This window comes from Pyrus communis, chromosome 17, assembly GCF_041283825.1.
Source record: "Pyrus communis isolate YQ-2024b chromosome 17, ASM4128382v1, whole genome shotgun sequence".
Taxonomy (NCBI): domain Eukaryota; kingdom Viridiplantae; phylum Streptophyta; class Magnoliopsida; order Rosales; family Rosaceae; genus Pyrus; species Pyrus communis.
Genome location: NC_142581.1, coordinates 3,375,783 through 3,389,014, shown reverse-complemented (window position 1 = coordinate 3,389,014; position 13,232 = coordinate 3,375,783). Strand labels below are relative to the sequence as shown.

At 40.9% G+C, this 13,232-nt stretch overlaps 2 protein-coding genes, 2 non-coding genes and 1 pseudogene across 5 annotated transcripts; 3 read left to right on the top strand and 2 right to left on the bottom strand.

Annotated features, from left to right (window-relative positions):
* Positions 1–118: 118 nt before the first annotated feature.
* On the top strand, positions 119–191 carry TRNAA-UGC (transfer RNA alanine (anticodon UGC)). The gene has a single exon. It is a non-coding gene; the product is annotated as a tRNA-Ala (tRNA).
* A 201-nt stretch (positions 192–392) lies between these two features.
* On the bottom strand, positions 393–2,341 carry LOC148689266 (uncharacterized; annotated as a pseudogene). The gene is made up of 5 exons (XR_015958596.1): positions 1,812–2,341; positions 1,123–1,716; positions 993–997; positions 575–790; positions 393–482 (listed from the first exon to the last, which is right to left on the bottom strand). The product of XR_015958596.1 is annotated as an uncharacterized LOC148689266 (transcript).
* A 1,202-nt stretch (positions 2,342–3,543) lies between these two features.
* Positions 3,544–6,555, bottom strand: LOC137708400 (pectinesterase 31). The gene is made up of 6 exons (XM_068447463.2): positions 6,178–6,555; positions 5,981–6,085; positions 5,277–5,354; positions 4,936–5,123; positions 4,505–4,678; positions 3,544–4,036 (listed from the first exon to the last, which is right to left on the bottom strand). The coding sequence occupies exons 1-6, from the start codon at positions 6,418–6,420 to the stop codon at positions 3,874–3,876; spliced, it is 951 nt and encodes a 316-aa protein (XP_068303564.2). The 5' UTR covers positions 6,421–6,555; the 3' UTR covers positions 3,544–3,873.
* A 1,351-nt stretch (positions 6,556–7,906) lies between these two features.
* Positions 7,907–9,111, top strand: LOC137749350 (uncharacterized). The gene is made up of 2 exons (XM_068489447.2): positions 7,907–8,341; positions 8,675–9,111. The coding sequence occupies exons 1-2, from the start codon at positions 7,961–7,963 to the stop codon at positions 8,723–8,725; spliced, it is 432 nt and encodes a 143-aa protein (XP_068345548.1). The 5' UTR covers positions 7,907–7,960; the 3' UTR covers positions 8,726–9,111.
* Positions 9,112–9,625: 514 nt separating this feature from the next.
* On the top strand, positions 9,626–11,936 carry LOC137707729 (uncharacterized). Its single transcript, XR_015958692.1, has 2 exons — positions 9,626–10,902; positions 11,628–11,936. It is a non-coding gene; the product is annotated as an uncharacterized LOC137707729 (transcript).
* Positions 11,937–13,232: the final 1,296 nt, after the last annotated feature.

Sequence of the window (13,232 nt, the reverse complement as noted above, 5' to 3'; positions counted from 1 at the left end):
GAATATATATCTCATAAATTAAAGTTGTTTAGAATATCAGCTTATACAAATACTTTGCGGATTTTCATATGTGATATTTTTGGATCTAAGTCTAATATCCAGCAAAGAATATCAAGTAGGGGATGTAGCTCAAATGGTAGAGCGCCCGCTTTGCATGCGGGAGGTACAGGGTTCGATCCCCTGCATCTCCATCTTTGTCTCCTCTTTTTGCATTTTTATCTGGGATAATTTTGTATATGAATCAATGATATTGCTTCTTAACTAGTCCCTGATGACGCATTCTCACAAACAACATCAAATTTTATTATATCTCAAGAAACTTTGACACATAACACATTTAATAATACAATGAATAAAAGACAACCTCTCTGTCTTCGTAGTGCTATTTAGACTTAAGTCTTGAGCTTCTCTGTTTTGAACTTATCATAATCTGCTAGCAACACCGCATCCAACTTCACGTCGTCCATCACCGTCGCCACCAGCTGCTTCAATTGAAAACATTGATTTGGTTACGTAACATGCTTGCCCACAATTCCATCAAACCTGTATAAAATCAGGGTTTTGAAGAACTCACCGATTCTGTAATGCTCTGCATGACATTGTCAGGAACCCAAGCGAAGAGAGGCGAAACGATGAAGCTCAAGTTTATATCGAATGTGTAAAGAGAGGCGAAACGATGAAGCTCACCGATTCTGTAAGGGCCATATATTATAACCAAAAAAAAGTATGTCTTTTTTTCTTTTTGTAGACAAGATGGGAAGTCCAAGGCCCAGCTGAGTACGAGCCAGGTCTATCTGAAAATATGGTTCCTTTGATACCTGGCTCGTACTCAGCTGGGCCTTGGACTTCCCATCTTGTCTACAAAAAGAAAAAAAGACATACTTTTTTTCGTTATAATATGTAGCCCTTTTTTAAGCGGGATTTTGCTCAACTATAGGTGAGAGGGATCCGTATCGACAACATATCAATAATTGTATTATTGTCAATATAACATGAACTATGCACCAATAGTGGATAACTGTTGATATCATCGTTGATATGTATCCATTCCACCTATAGTTGAGCGGGATCCCGGTTACGGAGAGGCTTGTGTGTGTTTGTGCATTATGGATTATCGTGTGCTTAAAATGTCAAGCTCAAGAATCTTGGAGATGTGGTGAGGAACATGATGAGGAGGGTAGTCTTCCCTCATGTATTTGCATCTCAACTTTGGCGTATAATGCAAGGTAGACAGACAGGAACAAGACCTGCATGGCCGGCATGTGAATTCTCCACTCTTCCTGCAAACACATTCATTTTTACACTAATTAACTATTTAATCAAACGTGCACGCTAATTGGGAAGCCTGCTCCCTTCTCACCGGGGAAAATCTAGCTATCCCGGTAGGATGTTTTCTCATGTATCTTTCACGTGCGAGTACTCCCTCTCTCTCTGTATGTGATCATACCACGTTATGGGGGAGATAGACATAAGGGGAGACACAACCGGATGCAAGGCAAATTCTTTTCTTCTCGTGATTTGTCAATAATTAAATTTCACCCAACTGATAAAAGGATGGCAAAGAACTGAGCCGAAGTTCAAATTTGCATAGAATTTTAGGATGTTAGAGTAATATTAACACAAAAAAATAGAACGGTAGGCACCTCATTTATTTGGGTTTTCGCTATGTCCGGAAAACCGCTTTAAAAACCCGGTGTTCATCCTCCAAGATGAAGCCTGCAAGTTATGCAAGAGCTTGTTTCTGTGAGTTTGATTGTGCTGGTGCTTGTGTGTCACACAGAGAGAGAGAGAGAGAGAGAGAGAGAGAGTACCGCAGGAGACTCATTGAAAGGAGACTCCCTGTGCTTCGTCTTCTTTGATTTTAACACCGCCTCGGCGTGGCAAATCCTCTCCTGCTTCCTGATCGGCTTACCCTTCAAATTCTCCAGCCTGAAATGCATTCCTCAGTCCTCTACCAGGACAGAACAAGAGTTGGCAATGCCCTACAGAAAAAAGACCAGCAGCGGCAGCAAACTCACCCATTTTCCTTCACATATTACGCTTGAGCTTAATTTTTATATCACATTTTTCTTCAAGGTTGGCAGGTGGACCTAGTTGTTTATGGAGCAAGGAAAAAAAAAGTTATAGCATCTTCAATCACACTTCCTTAATTACCATGTGCTACTGTTTGTTCCAAATCAGCAAATTTCAGCTCCACACGTTATTACTACATGCAACTGCTTCTGCAAACATAGCTTTAAGTACGTTTTGTTGTGCCTATGAATGGGATACTAGAACCCTAGTCCAGGCGATGGGACGGACGCCTGTTTTCTAATGAAGAATGGTTTTTCATATCGTTGTTGTCAACAAAACGTATTGACATGTTATTGATGCATTTGTGACAATATGACTATATATTCATTCTAAACAAGAAAACAAGCATCCTGCAAAAAGAATTTTCGAGCATTTCCATTTCGATTGATTAGGAAGATGAGAATATTAATGAACCACTCTACTTGATTAATCTTTTGCACATGAAATAGGGAAGTGATTTCTGCATGTGTGTTTTCTTTCTTTGAATACCTTTGTTTATTTATAGTTTTTGAGATGAATAAATAAAAAGAAAATCTATAAATATAACTAAACATATACAGAAAGAGAAAAAGATCATACGAAAATCATTACCCATGAAACTGACTTGAAAGATTTGAAATGTCAAGTGTGTGACTGTTTATACCAAAACCAAAAAAGAGAACATTAAGTCTCGAGTACAATAGGGGAAGTGCATTTGACGAGGGTGGGTGGGAAGGTGGTTGCATTTCATGGAGATGGATGGGGAGGTGGTTCACTTTCACCAAAACAAGAAAGGGCAGCCCAAAACTTACAAAATACAAAAATATATTACTCCAATTGGATGTATGTGGTGGTGTGATTGGTGATGGTGAAGGGCTTGGACAAGACTTCCATGTGTCCTTAGTCACAGCATGCATCACCTTGTGACTAAGTATCTATGGACCAAATTGACTGTTAAATGTTGTCGTTTAAGAGGATGATACTGTTATTGATTGGTGATTGGTGATGGTGAGGGGCTTTGGACAAGACTTCATGTTCCCTAGCCATAGCATGCATCACCTTGTGCGTAAGTATCTATGGACCAAATTTGACTGTTAAATGATGTCGTTTAAGACGATGATACTGTTATTGATTGGTGATTGTGAGGGGCTTGGATGAGACTTCATGTTCCCTAGCAATAGCATGCATCACCTTGTGCATAAGTATATGTGGAAAATTGATTGTTAAATGATGTCGTTTACGACGATGATACTGTTATTGATTGGTGATTGGTGATGGTGAGGGGCTTGGACAAGACTTCATGTTCCCTAGACATAGCATGCATCACCTTGCGCGTAAGTATTATGGACACCAAAACTGACTGTTAAATGATATCGTTTAAAACAATGATACTGTTATTGACACTCCAAAAAAGTTATCCAACATTCGTCTGTTGTAACAGCTCTGCAAGATAAAGTTCGAGTATCGTCTTTCAAGTTGGGGTCAAATCGGTTGAAGGTCCAAAGGGAAAGGGGTTTTTTCATCACAAGAAAAGTACACACATTAACCATCCATGTTGCAGGCCAAAGATGAAAACACATAACAAACAAGTTGATCTATATTATCCTGGACAAACCTAAAAGCCAAATCAAACGAATTCTTCAGCACAAGCAATTACATCTGATACAAAGCTTAAACGCTAAAAGTGACCGTGTAACGCCTCTCGCTTCTTGAGAAAACAGGATTTGAAATAGCTATGGTGCATATCTTATTCTTTCGTCGTAAAATGTTTTCAATATACTCGACTATCTTTGTTGGGAATCATTCCCATGTTTTTAACTCCTAGGCAGAGTACGGTATTCTTAGGGCCATTCTCTGGGCAAGCCAAGGCCTTCCTGGATCTGGATCAATGAAACGATGCTGGAGGAACTGGTCTGCTTCCTCGGCTACCAGTTCTCTTGCCCATGTCACCCGTTTGGATGGGCAACTACCCGGTCCAAAACACCTGAAATTTGCATTCGATGATACAAGCTTATCAAACTCTGCCTCTAGTCACGCACTCGAGAGAAACATTAAACTTACAAACAATAATTAGTATTTCGAGAAGTTGTTATGCACAAGAGCAGATAAACGAAGTCACAAGCTTGAGACGATATTATCTTCAGAAAAAGAAAAGCACGATGAACCCGATCAAAGTAATTTAAACATCTTTCCCATCTCAGTTCTGTGTAATTTTACTTTTAGGTACCCCCGCACGAACCATCTAAATGATAAACTAGTTTGGTTTGACAAGTCACAACGTTCCTCCGAAGTTATTCTAGTCCATGTCCATAGTAATGTAATGTGAAAATTTCTTCAGTTGGCTAAATTTTCTATCGCATATTTGACGGCGGTATTCAGCAACAATAACAAATTTACCGAACGGAGGCACTGTAGAATAGAAGTACAATGCAGATGGACTAAATATGTATACCTGTATTCATAAAAGCAAGCAGTTCGTTCATTCTCTGTTTTACCCCAATTATTCCATCCTACATGTCTGATGCATCCATCCATAAATGTATATGCAAAAACGACTCTTCCAAAAGGTCCCCACGGTCGTCCCAGATATGCATATGAAGTCCCTCCATTTCCAGTGATTACACATCTGCAACAATTCAAGAAAACAGGGTTGGTTTTTTAATTAAAAGAAAACAATTCACCAATTGTTCATCAATGAAGTACACAAAAACACAACCAAGCGACTTCTAGAAAATTAATCAATGGAAAAGCAAAACCTAGACAAACTCCTCTAATCATTCACAATCGTCCTATCTTGAGTCAATCAGATAAGTTATAAAACATAGTTTCGAATCAATTGCTTGATTCAACCAAGATGGGCGAAAGGTTAGCGAACTAATGTACCTTAAGAATACATATCCTGTTGTCTCCTGGGAAGATTTCCTGCTTTGGGCAGTTATGAAACCTGCTGACTTGCAGTGGATATGACAATGCTCCAGAAGCGCCGTGCTATTGCCAAAAATGAAGTCCACACTTCCTTCAACATAACAATCTTTCAGATACTGTTTTCCATAATGCAAGTACAGGGTATCCTGCATTAAAATTCGAAGGAACCCACCAATTAGACTGATAACCGCTCTCATTTATCCTCAAATAGCTCGTGATTACCCAGTAAAAACAGTAAAAGTTTGTACCCAACAGGAAATTTAAGAAAATGAACAGACTAATTGGGGCAATGGGTATACCTGCCATCCAAGGAACCTGCAGTTATAGAAGGCACATCGATCAGCTGTTACTCTAATTGCCACAGCTTGACCTGAACCCTACCGAACAAAACAAAGGGAAGAAAAAGTTAAATACATGTTGAGAGTGAATGAAGTTCAAAGAGTGAAAGTGAAGCAAAATTCAAAGGACTTTTGTATTACTATAAAAGACATAACTTTGTACATTTCCAACAACCTCTAACAACAAAGTTTAAACATTCCCCAACTTCTCTAACGACAAAGACGTTGGCTATCAGTAAAACCGAAAAAAAATAGAAGGACGGACTTTTAGAGCTTCATTTCTCACATTTTCTATCCATTTCCAAAAGTACAGAAATTTGTACAGAAAATGAGATTTTTGTGTTGGCTGAACATTCCAAACCCGGTTTTCCCTAATCAAAACAAAAATGAAAAATCTTCTCGGCTTCCGATCACATCATTTCACTTTCCTTCACTCCCAAACAAGATTTCGAAAACCTGCGTCATCTAACGAAACCAGTTACTCCAACATTCATAACACTCCATAGAAAAAAACCAAACCAAACCAAACCAAACCAACACAAACCAACAAGTTCAAAATTTCAACTTCAAACTACAAGTTTCACCATGCTCAATTTACAAAAAAACAATGAAAAGATGCAAACTTCGAGTAAAAACTAAGTGATGAAAACATAAACAAAGCGAACCTCAGGAGCAGAGTTCTCAAAAGTAATGTTCTCTGCAATAAAATCCTCTCCTTCCACAATAGCACTCCCACACCCAAAAGTCCCAGTCCCAATCACCCGAGGAGCCTACCAAAAACCCACAGCGTCAGTAAAACAATACCCTTCATCCACGTCTCAAAAACCCAACTGGGTAGCATTAACAAAGTGTAGTACCTCACCTGGTGGTGCTCGATTTTGGTGGCGGTGTTGTTCCAGGTGAGCACAGTGAGCTCCGGAGCCAGACCCGCGAGCGTGATGAGGTTCTTCGTCTTGGGCACGTACACCGGCTGCCTGTAGATGCCGGGAGCGACGCGAATCACGGTGCGACGGGTATTGCAGAGTGGGACGGCGTCTATGGCCTCCTGCACCGTCCGGAAGTCGCCGGAGCCGTTCTGCGCGACCCTGAGAACGAGGGCCGCCATTTCTGATGATCTGGGAGGTCTCCGAAGTGGGATTTTCGTTAATGTTTGTGTCTTTTACTTGCGTGCAGTGGCGCTTGAATCGATGGTGGCGGAGATAAGACTCAGAGAATCGGCCCAGGCCGACCAACAGTGACAGTGGCGGAGATTAGACGCAGAGAATCCTCTTAAATGGGCTTTGTCATGAAGCCCAAACTTGAGGCAATTGCAGTGTGAAGGGCCCATGAAAAAAGAACTGTGGCCCAATAATAAAAAAGTCCGATATGGAGGTCCGTCAAAGGATATACCTTTCGTCCCTATGGTTCAACTGAGGTTTCACTTTCGTCCGTGTAGTTCAAGACTCGCTTATGCTTAGAAAATTGGCCGAAATGATATTTTTAAGTTTTAATTGTTGAAATGATCAGTATGCGTTTGATATATAATTGTTATGTGTCTAACCCGATCTGTAAGTTTCTACGTAAATTATACCGGTGGTAGCTGTCGGTTAGATGTCACGCGTAAGTTCTTCTAACTCGAGATTGTGGGTACGTCATAACGTTAATCTTTAGTAGTGAGAATAACCAATCTCCCCTATACTTTGTTACTCCATCGTCGACATTTAATTTATATGTTGCTGATATTCAATTCTAATTACTTCTGTTTGTACCCTACTTCACCAATTCCGAAACCAACAAGTACCGATCAAGTTCATACTTTTAGGGACCTACTAAAGAATTCATGTTGAGGCATCCTTGCTGAAGCACAAGAGTTTCTCTCCAATGAGGAGGCCAATCACAACACAACACATGTCAACACCAGAATAATGCCTCTAGAGTTCCACATCGATCCTGGACGAAATCTGGAGATTGTCCTCAACTACAAAAGGAGACCATTCTCCTACAATTAATCCCTAATGTCATTTTTGTATTTAAACTTGTTATAGAACTCACTAGTGATGATTATGTTTGAACTTATATACTGTGTAAACTCTTCACTATTAATGTGTTTGAACCTATATACTGTGTAAACTCTTCACTATTAATGAAAACTCCTCTACCCTTGTGGATGTAGCCCAACTTGGGGTGAAATACGTATATCTTGTGTTTGCTTCCATATCTTTACCTTTCTACATATTTACCTACAATTATTGACCGGAGCAACCTTGCGAAGGTCACAACCTTAACACTTTACATTGTTCCAAAGTTTTACTAATTCTGTACATTAATGTTTAGGATTGTAGGTAAGAGTTGAACCCACGACCATGTGATTAAAAGCCTCATTATTTTGATAACGGTGCAAATAATTAGTAATATCCAATAATTACATGGACAAAATTTAAACAAAACCCTCAAAATAATGCAGACCACAGTAAAAGTCTCCGGTAAACAATGGGAATGAAATAGTGTAAATTCCTGACACGGTATTTTCGCAGGAGAAATTGTCAACCACCATAAATGGAGCATTAACCAATATTTAAGACGTACTATTATTCTCGTCGTCATTCGTTAATAACATTTGGAGTTGATCACCATTAGGAAAAGTTAATCTCCTTGATTAAATAATAATGGCGCATTACCGCTCGTACTACTCGGAGAAGGATACCGACGACGACACCGACATATTCGACGAGTACGACCCGACGCCGTACGAGGGGGGATACAACATGGGATTGACGTATGGCCGGCCCTTACAGCCTTCGGAGGAGACGTGCTACCATCACTCGTCGGGCTCGGCCTCTGATAATTACGATGAGCCCGAGTTCTCGTCGTACAATGAGCCGTCTGCGTACGACGACGAGGCTTTGGAAGAGGAGTACAGCAGCTACGCCCGACCATCGTACGAGGGCGACCAGTTCCGGAAACAGAGAGGAGGGAGTAAAAGCGAGTCTTTTGACGACGAGGAGCGTACTCCTGCAGGCGAAGGTGGCTATGGTCGCAAAAAATTGGTGAGACACTACTCTCATTTTCTTTATTTGGAATCTTACATTATCTGTTCAGTAAACATGCGCGTAAGTTTTATGTGTTTATTGGTCCGTCTTGCACGTGATTAAAGAGATAAACACATTAAAAAACATAAGCATCAAACGTTTTAAAATTTTGGATTAGGTTTGTCGAATGACAAGCACGTATGTTTGTGTTTATTATCGTATTGCATTACTTAAACGGAATGAGAGAAACAACTATGCATGCACATCAAATGACATGCATACAATTATACAAAGTGTTTGTTTAGGTGTTTGTATCTAAATGTTGTGTTGTTAACTGTTGCATGCATGAAGTCTTCGTCGTGGTGGCCGGGATGTTGTACTAGCGACCAAGCAATTCAGTAGCTAACATCCGTCGGGTATTCATATCCTGTTCCATCCTTCTTACTTTGATTTTAAATTTGTCTCAAATTATGATCGTTACAAATGTATGAGGATCCTCTCTGCATCCTCTTTGTGAGGATCCCATGGATCCTTCAATCACATCCGTTCATCGTAGTTTTCATCAGATGCTGTTTATATTCAATTTTAAATAAAAAATTTACAATAATTTCTAACTGCACGATATACGATGAACGTTCGTGATTGGAGGATCCTCATTCGTTAGAAATGATGTATTGTCTCTACACCCTATGAATTATGTTTTTGTTGTTTTATTCCCTTGAAAAATCACACATGTACAAGTCTTCCTAGTTTGATGAATCGTATAATAGAACTAGTATTCAATTTGAGGAGAGATTATTCGGTACGCCAGACAGAAGCAGAGGCACATAAAGTGTCCTTCCCGCTCAGAATTTCAAAAGTAAATTAAGTTTTTTATTTCTCAAAATTTTATCAAAAACATGCCATCCATACAATTTAAGACATAGTTTCAGCAATATTTCTCATCGAATAAATACTAATTCAAAAAGTGCACCATGTAATGGTGGCAAAACCACAGATTTAAGCCTTGCTCAACAACTGAGACTGTATTAACCATTTCAGTTAGTACTGTACTAAATATGCCGGTCAAATACGGTATAAGCCCAAAGGGAGGGAAATCCGAAGCATTTCAATGGGCCCAAAAAATTGTCTACAACGCCCCACTAAATTTCGGATAAGGATTAATGATTGGTTAAGCCCAAGTTATGTCAATTGGTTTTACAAAATGACAGCCCAATAAAAACCGTACGCGTGTCATTAACAAGAAGGCAACGACCTGACGCGGTTTTCCAACGGCAAAAAAACCGTCGACAACTATAAATACACATCACCCAGATCGCATCCCCTCATCACTTTTGACAGTCGTACTTCCGAGACCAAAATCCCTGCAAAACGATGCCGTACTACACGCACGCCGAGGATGAAGTCACCGACTTCGACGAGTACGATCCGACTCCGTACGGTGGCGGATACGACATATACCTGACCTATGGCCGCCCTCTCGACCCGTCCGATGAGTCCTGCCACCCTAACTCATCGCCGTCCGATGATTTCGATTACGATCGTCCCCAGTTCTCATCCTCCTCCGAGCCCGCCGCCTACGCTGACGAGGCTCTCGAAGACGAGTACACTCACTACGCCCGACCCACGCACCGACCCGGACCAGCTGTTGGGTTCAATCCGGGCGGGGGACATCCAGAGGGAGAGTACGAAGGCAGGCCCCAGCCGGCCTATGGGTTCCCGCCTGGCGGGGAGGAGAGGCCCGAATCGGGTTATGGTCGGAAGCCGGAGTATGGACAATCAGGTTCGGAATACGGGTCTGGGTATCAACGAAGGCCCGAATCCGATGAGCCCGGCTCCGAATATGGATCTGGGTATGGTCGGAAGCCGGTGTACGAGGCACCCGAATCGGAGTATGGATCTGGATACGGTCGAAAGCCCGAGTATAAGGCACCGGAACCAGAGTATGGATCTGGGTACGGGAGAAAGCCTGAGTACGAGGCACCGGAGTCCGAATATGGATCTGGGTACGGTCGAAAGCCCGAGTATAAGGCACCGGAACCCGAGTATGGATCTGGGTACAGGAGAAAACCCGAGTACGAGGCACCCGAGTCCGAATATGGATCTGGGTACGGGAGAAAGCCCGAGTTTGAAGCACCGCCAGCTGAATTCGGATCTGGGTATTATCGGAAGCCGAGCTACGGTGAGGAATCTGGTTATGGCGATGAGCCGCCGAGAAAGCCGAGCTATGGTGAGGAAGGCGGTTATGGAGAAGAGCCACCGAGAAGGCCAAGCTATGGGCGGCCACGCCGGAAAGCGAGGAGAGGCCGAGCTATGGGAGGACTGAGTTTGAGAGGCCGGGTTACGGCGAAGAGCCGCCGAGGAGGACAGGCTATGGAGATGAGCCGCCACCCCCGAGGCCAAGCTATGGGAGGCCCGGCTCCGAGGGCCAGGAAAGTGGGGAGTATGAGAAGCCCAGTTATGGGAGGAGCGAGGAGCAGGAGTACCGCCGCCCTGGTGGTTATGAGAGGCGCGGCGACGATGATTCTGATTCCGAGCGTCCTAAGTACGGTGAAGAAGGCTATGGTCGCAAGAAATACGTGAGAACCTCGCTCTTTTAAATGTCATTTATATTCGTGGTATTTATTTTAAATTATTAATGATGGGCTAATTGCTTCATTTGAGTTAATCCAAGGCTTATAATGTTGGGTGACGAACTGTTTATAGGATTCGTTTGATGTTTAGGATTGGATTGGACGACTCATTATATTCAATGTATGTTTAATAAGAAAATCAAAAACTGTTGTCCAACTCGAAGGTACGAGGATGGATTCGTTAAGACTTATCCCTTCCAATTCCCCGAAATAGTAGGATTAGAAGAGCTTGAAAATTCTACGAGTCATATCGAAAATTAGACACCAAACGATCAAGTTGTCTTCTATATAACACTATCATTAGTGATTTAGATGTATTAGTGTGTTAGTTCGTAAGCATACAGCTTCCTTAGTTCGTAAACATACATTTAATCTGTGCACACGTACGAATCATATGAACTTGTCATCTGTTTAAGTCAGTTTCGACAAAATTGGGTGCATTGTTTTGCCTCAATGTTTTTGTTGTTCTAGTTTTAGACAATTTAAATCCCATGATGTTTCCGAACGTGTCCTCAATTTTGTTTCGAAAAGCTCGAATCCATGCAATGCATATAGGTCTTTGATGTTCTGTTTCCTAATCAACTTTACCCTTCTGTAGTCTTTGGTATTTACCCATCACTGTTGGCTGGCTTGCGTTATTTGCATCTGATTCTCTTATCTGAATATGACAGGGAAATGACGACTCAGATGACGATGAGGAGAAAAAGCAGCGCCGCCACAAGCACCACCATCGCAAGAGCTATGACGATGAGTGATCATAGTACTCGTCGCCTTATATACGGAGATGCATGCCGTACTTAATTAGCTACTAAATAAAAGGGTTTAGGCATGTTTTCCTCTGAGTGGTATTGTGCTACATGTTTGAGTGAGTGTATTCTAAATATTTAAAGTTCTAAACTGAGGCTATCCGAATTCAATTGTGTGCTTGTGTGAGCATCGTTGCATCTATATAAACATCTTAAAACCGGATTGGATTGTTATATGCCTTTTATGTTGGAGTTGTTGAATGATGATGACACACCCTTGTGTTTCGATATTATCCTCGAATTTTATTTTATAACAATCAACGAAATTCATTACAAAAACTATTTTGTTTAATTAACTACTAATCTCTTTTTTAATTACGGGCACTATGTGCTCCTTAAGAAAGGCTTTTTGCATGCATGAAAGCATGTTCTGAGAGGTTAATAAAGAAAAAAGGAAGAAATATAGCAAGGAACCAAATAGTGTTAAGAAAAAAAAATTAAACAATTAATCTATGGCAATAATCTAAAGAGAACCGAAAAATAAAGGAAGAAATACACCAAGGAACTAAATAGTGTTAAGAAAGAAAAAAAAAAATTAAATCTATGACAATAATCTAAAGAGAACCGAAAAGGTCTTGAAGCATAGCAATCTTTATGCAGTCTCTCATAAGCCAAAAACCTTTTATGCTTACATAGAAGTTTGTCCACATAACATGTAATTCATATTGCATTTCCGAGAGGCAAAAACAAAAGAGTGGAGTAAGGAAAAGAAAATGCAGAAGAGTAAGAGAGCCAAAACCAGAACATTTGTGTAACAAAAAAAAAAAAAAAAAAACCAAAAAAAATTGTCAAACTGTTTTTCATTTTGCACTCCATTGACTTTTTTTTATGCTTTTCACATAGGTTGAATGAAGTTGACGCTCTTATCCTGGTTTCAATGGCTTCCGTGGATCGCTCTTTCTATTGTTATCAATGGAATGCCAAAGATGAGTGGGCGGTCTTCAGATCCTTGCGTACAGCGTGGCATGTAGAACATGTATCTCTTCTTTTTTATTTTTTTTGGGGGAGAAACCAGAACATTTGTGTAACAAAAAAAAAACCAAAAAAAATTGTCAAACTGTTTTTCATTTTGCACTCCATTGACATTTTTTTTTATGCTTTTCACGTAGGTTGAATGAAGTTGACGCTCTTATCCTGGTTTCAATGGCTTCCGTGGATCGCTCTTTCTATTGTTATCAATGGAATGCCAAAGATGAGTGGACGGTCTTCAAATCCTTGCGTACAGCATGGCATGTCTATATTTTTTTTTGCCGGGGGGGGGGGGGGGGAGGTGGCGGAGCAGTTAAAGAATGAACCAACCCGAATGATTGTTCTAGAATGGCTATTCCTCACAATTGTTCCTTGTGATGCAGCAGAACCATGGCAATTAGGATTTCAAGAAGCAGCAACACCTATCATGCAAGGAATAATGGACTTACGACTGCATAAGCTACACATTTGGGCGATAGCAATACACAAACTCATCCAAGC